At 40.8% G+C, this 6,335-nt stretch overlaps 1 protein-coding gene across 1 annotated transcript; it reads left to right on the plus strand.

Moving 5' to 3' along the window:
- Window positions 1–923: 923 nt before the first annotated feature.
- On the plus strand, window positions 924–1,316 carry LOC122916974 (elongin-C-like). Its single transcript, XM_044264343.1, has one exon. The coding sequence runs from the start codon at window positions 978–980 to the stop codon at window positions 1,314–1,316; it is 339 nt and encodes a 112-aa protein (XP_044120278.1). The 5' UTR covers window positions 924–977.
- The last annotated feature ends 5,019 nt before the right edge of the window (window positions 1,317–6,335 follow it).

Here is a 6,335-nt window from a genome sequence, read left to right on the forward strand (position 1 = left end):
GTCTATTTCTGGGCTCTCTGTTCTGTTTCATAGATCTATGTGTCTGTTTTTGTGCCAGTACCATACTGTCTTTGTAATAGAGCATGATGATTACAGCTTTGTAATAGAGCTTGAAGTCCAGAATTGTGATGCCACCAGTTTTGGTTTTCTTTTTCAACACTGAACTGATATTCTATTAATACACCAGTAATGTGTCAAATCAATCTCCTTAATCTGGGTTCTATGGAAAATAAATCCTACCATTATTGGACTGAAATTAATCAGAGACTTTTAGACACAGAGAATTGCCTTAGCTGGAGTAGGCAATCCTTTAAAGGAGTTTCTGCAGATGCAGAGACATCAGGAGGACTGAAAATAAAGAAAGTGCAAAGGAAAGGAACAAACTGTCCCCTGAGTGGTGTGGAACCCCACAAGCTCTTGTCCATCTGGAACATTCAGCTTTATATTCTAGGGACACAAGGCACTCTTTCTCAGCTAGAGGAATAATCACATGTAATTTTTCATGGACAGCATGAGTGTCCTGATGCTTAGTCCTCTTAGGAGCTTACAATGAAAAAACAACTGGCATTAGTAAAAGGCCTCGTATCAGAAAAAGATTATTACAGAGTAGCAGGGGAGCACTTCCCTTTAGAAAAGGGTGTTCAGAGCCATTAGAATGCACAGAACTAGGAGGCAAATCATAAGAGACTCTTAACTACAGGAAATAAACTGAGGGTTGCTGGAAGGGGGTGGGGGGTAGGGGGTAACTGGGGGATGGGCATTAAGGAGGACACTTGATGTAATGAGCACTGTATGTTATAAGCAGCTGATGAATCACTAAACTCTGCCTATGAAACTAATAATATATTATATGTTAATTAAATTGATTTTAAATTAAAAAAAAAAAAAGAAGAAGAAGAAAACAGGACAGTGTCCCTGCCTCACCAGGAAACTACCAAAGTTCCTGTAGAAGTAAAGCAGAATTTCCTAAGAATATAATGGATGGAGAAGAGAAAAGCTGTGGTGGGTGTGAAGGCCCTGATGCCACGTATGTCAAATTGATATCTTCGGATGGTCATGAATTTACTGTAAAAAGAGAACATGCACTAACATCCGGAACAATAAAAGCCATGTTGAGTGGCCCAGGTCAGTTTGCTGAGAACGAAACCAAGGAAGTCAATTTTAGAGAGATCCCTTCACATGTGCTATCAAAAGTATGCATGTATCTTACCAACAAGGTTCGTTACACTAACAGCTCCACAGAGATTCCTGAATTCCCAATTGCACCTGAAATTGCACTAGAAATGCTGATGGCTGCGAACTTCCTAGACTGTTAAATAAAATAAATTATAACAAACTGTTAACGTTTTTCAGTATTTAATACCTGTAGTTCAGTTAGTAATTTTTTTTCATATATAGCATGTTGCCTGTGTGCAGTTGAACTTTAAAGTTTATTGCAAAGCAGATTATCTTCTGTTCTTTTGCATAGCAATCAGAGTAGAAATTTGTTTGCTACATTAACAAATTAAGGACATTTTCACATTGAGAAATAAACAAATATGCCAAAAAAAGAAAGAAAAAAACAAATAAACAAAAGAATGCACAGAACTTGATAACTGAGGGCACGGAACTTCTCCCAGAGACAATAAAGTGGAAGTTGTGATGTGCCACATCACATTTGGCCACTGTGGAAACCAGCCCTCAGGGTTGGCTTCCACCTCCCTGTATTTCAATCCGTGGGGACCCCAGGCCAGACAACAGGAGGATATTTTATATTATTTTGAATTCATCAAACACAGGCCGTTTTCACCAGAGTCCCAAGGATCACCAGATTAGTCGGGAATATTTGGTACAGGTGTGTACTTGGCAGGACACTGGAGTGAGAGATGTATTGGTCTAATCCCAACTCAGCAACTAAGAAGCTCCATGATGTTGGGTAACTTACTTAACCTCTCACTCAGCTTCAGCTTCCTGTCACATAAAATGCAGATGAAAATGCCTGTGTACTCATTTGGGGAGGGCGGGATTAATTGCAGTAACAAGAAATGCAAGACAATAACAAGAAATAATAGTCAGAACTAGTAATTATTCATTTCTCTCCCTCCTGCTTTTCCTCCTCCTCTAAACTCTTTCTCTACTCTGTTTCTCTCTCCTTCCCTTTCTTTCTCAGTATAAAACTGGTATATTTAGGCTAATTCGCTGATCAATTTTGGGGTGTCTACTATGTGCCAGACACCCTGCTAAGTGTGTGAGCTATACAATGTAAGTTGGGGAGGGTTTTGCATAAGTACAGGTAGCACCATGATTTACTGATTTCCTTGTGCTGTATGAGAATGGAAGAGGCAACTTCAAACTGTGTAATGTCTTCTTGACTGAAGGCTCAAAACTTGGATGTGAGTTTCTACCCTTGAAGACTAACCTTCCTCTTCCTTCTTTGCTTTTCAAAATCCTGGCCCTGTGATACAAAACTTTAGATTGTCTGAGAAGGAAAGTGCTCCAAAGTTTGAAGGAGAGGGGAGTGGCCCAACCTGGCGGAGAGCTGGACTCCCCAAGACTATGAGGAGAGAGTGTAGGGTTCTACCAGTGTGAGGCCCTTCTTTCCACTCTCACACAAAATGGAATGTCTCCTTACTGGGTATCACATCCTTGAAAGCCACAGCCATGTCCCAGGTACTGAATAGGACAGAGAGAAAGGATATGCTTAGAGCAAAAGAGCTGTCTGCTTCTGAATGGACCAGAGCATCACAGGACTTGTCCCACACTATAGATTAGGTAAATTTGGAGTGTTTTCCTCCACAGGAAAGCGAAGGCGATGAAAGATGGAAAAGTAAATGACACTGTATGTCATACATACCAATGCTGGTTGGGGTAGACTCTGGGAAGGAAAAGCCAAAATTAATTTTATTTCAAAAATTTAAGAAGTCTGATATCCTGCACGCAAGGTTTATGAAACAACTCAAGCCATTCTCGAATAATCATTCTCCAATGTTTTACATGCTATACTGTTGGGAAGATCAAAGTATCAAATTGAAGCCTATGAAACTGCCCCTCAGCAATTTCCTGTGGTTCAGTCTAATACTATGGTTGCCCCAAGAAGGGCACGACCAAAGCAGAGATGGAAAACTGGTAGTTCACTCTATCACTTGTTTTTGGTTTGGGCCTACAATATTCTGAAATATCGAAACTCTAAATACATAAAATTGGGAGATTTCCCATAAAATGCTGATTCCTGGCTTCTCTGGAATAGTCAGAATATTTGGCAATGAGGGGCCCATGTTCCATGATGGCAACAATTTGCTGAAGGTGAGTAGTGAATGCCCTTCTTTAGCACATGTTCTCCAGTCTGCCTGTCTCCACGACCTCCTACTCTCTTCAAAATACTGAGGTCAATCATCAATATCACTTTTTCCCCTTATGTCTGCCCTACCTCATTCATTTACCTGACAACCACAGATACTTGCCCCTGTGACTCCTGGAGCCATCAAGGAAAGCTCATAAAATGGAGACAACCAGGCAGACAAAGTGGGGAAGATTCTCCAGAAAGAGGGAAAGCACAAATGTGTGAGAATGCCTGTCATGGCAAAGTGGGGTGTCTAAGAACCAACACCTAAGGATGATGCTGGAAAGACAGGGTGAGTCAAGACTGAGAAGAGCGTTGTTTGTGATACTAAGGAGTTTACCTATGAGGCGTGGTGGCAACTAGCAGAAATTCTTAGGCAGAAAAATTAAGCTATCATTTCTGGAATCTGAATTATTATGCAGCTGGCTGTGAAGCAGGTATTAGTGCAAGAGGCTAGAGGCATGGAGGCCAACCTAGAGACGCTTGCTAAATTCTAATTCTAAGGATAATAAGGCTCTGGACTGCTGGGCTTTTTCTTCATTTAAATCATATAGAGATCAAATATTCTTCCCATTCCTATCAAGTGGAAGATTTTAAAATGAGGACGTGATCAAATGACATTATTCCAGTGACAAATGTGTGCTACAAGTGAGGAAATGGAACAAATATAAAAATTGGGTTTAGGAATGTCAGAAAGAGTGTGGCAGACACCGTTGGTTAACAACCCAACAAAGGTTGACTCCTTTCTGGCTATCAATTTTGCTTCGGTTATAAAGTGCTCAACCTCCTCAGATGAAACCAAGACTGGCTTAAGTCAAGTATGACAATCCCACTCTCCTACAGTGATTGGTCCACGGGTGTGCTGGTAATCTCTTTCTAGGCATTGAAACATATGAAGTTTGCTTCCAAGAAGGTCTTGGAGATTTTCCTCCTGCTAGGAAAAGTACATGTGGATAGAGTCTTTGCTCCCAAAACCCTTTATTCTTGCTTTTTGTCATTGCTATGTGACAACATGATGCTTACAGCAGCTACAGCCATCTTGTGCTTGTGAGAGAAAAACACAGGAGAATTGCACAGACATTCATTTGTTCACTCACTGAATATTTATTGAGCTCTTACTATTGCTGGATGTTCCCAGCTTTGGGGATACACTAGTAAATAAAACCGCCTTACATTGGATATTCAACCAGAGCATATTAGGAAGCAGAAGATACTAGTGTCACTATTGCTTAAGACACTGTAAATAAAATACTGTTACTTGCAGCCTGAAGTATTCTAAGTGAATAAAAGTGAAGAATAAAAGTGAAGTATTCTAAGTGAATAAAAGTTTTATTATTACTAATAGTAAGAAGTGAAGGGTGGGGCACCTGGGTGCCTCAGTTGGTTGGGCGTCTGACAGTTAAATTCCTGATCTTGGGGTTGTGGGATCAAGCCCCACATCAGGCTCCACACTCAGCAGAGAATCTGCTTCTCTCCCTCTCCTTCTTCCTCCCCTGCCCCAACCTATGCACTCGAGTTCTCTTTCTCTCTCGCATGCATGTGCGCGCTCTCTCTCTAAAATAAATCTTAAAAAAAAAAGAAGAAAAAAAAAAAGAAAGAAAAGTGGGGGCACCTAGCTGGCTCAAGTGGTAGAGCACATGACTCTTGTCCTCAGGGTCCTACGTTCAAGCCCCATGTTGGGTGCAGAGCCCACTTTTAAAAATCAATCAATCAATCAATCAATTTGTAAAAATGATTGAAATATCTAAGCTGAGCATAACTTCCTCAAATCCCCAACCCCACAGACACCCTCAAACACATACACAAAAACAAGGCACAGAGTGTTTTCATGCTCATTGGGAATAGAGAAGAGAGTGATATGGAACAGAAGGATAAAAAGTATCTGCTATCCATCCCAACTCTCGGGGGCTACCTATAGAGAAGCAGGGATTATGAGCGAAAGCTAAAGCATAATGATGAAAGACTCTAAGACATGCTGTATACTAGGTACCAAATTGCTACTTAGAGAGATGAGCAGGTCCCCAGTGTCTGCACAGCACAGGGTGACCCTGGCAGGAATCTCAGGGCAGTAGCGAGCAGATATGCCAGGAAGCAACACTCCCACTGAAGAGCCCAGCCCCAGTAGCTACACTGAAGAACAGCAATATGGCGGCTAGTGGCAATGGACTTGAGTAATGATACAAGATTAGGACATGTGTGGACTTAGTCCTAAGTACAAGTGAGAATCTCATGACTTTGCCAAAAAACTGAAAATGAGCTGAGGTCCTCACACATGGTAGAGAGGGCTGTAAGGAAGCTCAGTTCAGGCCTTATTAATGTTTTTCATCCATGCCCACTGGTTGGTGAGCTGGTAATATTCAGGTTACCTTGTGATATTAAAAAAAAAAAAAAGACTGCGGCTTTTCATTCCGTCAATATTTTTTAATTTACCGATAGCTTTTTTCTGTTCCTTAATTTAAAACTCCTTTCCTCACCCTCCAAAAACATATATTAGCTTATCAAATTTTAGATCTTGAGAATTTCAAAAGAATTTAATCTTTTCTTAGGGAAGGGAAATAGAAGTTTTTCATTCAAAAAGAGGGGACGAAGCAAATTTAATTAAGGAGGATGCTGTGAAACAAATTGTTTCTTCATGGTCCAGGACCTTTATAGTTTATAGAATCAGAGATCCCTTTGAGAATTTGAGGACACTCTAGGCTTCTCTGCAGATAAGGTCCATTGGCATGGATGCATCTGAAGCCTGTCCATTCCCTCCAATCTTGGATGCCAAGGGATACTAAGTTAAAAGCTTGCGTCAGGTCTCAGATTCTAGCACTTCTGTAGTTTCATCTGGGGTTAGAGTATAATGCCACTGAAACAAAGTCCATGAATTTGGTCTACCTGCTGGCCAGTTAGCAGGGTATCCCTGAACCTTTTCAAAATCCGTCACATGTAGATGATTCAATACTCACGAATTATCTTTCCAAGTAGGTGTTCTTCCTGACACAGGTAATAATTTCACACTCCATTGTGTCTA

This window comes from Neovison vison, chromosome 9 (assembly GCF_020171115.1).
Source record: "Neovison vison isolate M4711 chromosome 9, ASM_NN_V1, whole genome shotgun sequence".
Classification (NCBI taxonomy): domain Eukaryota; kingdom Metazoa; phylum Chordata; class Mammalia; order Carnivora; family Mustelidae; genus Neogale; species Neogale vison.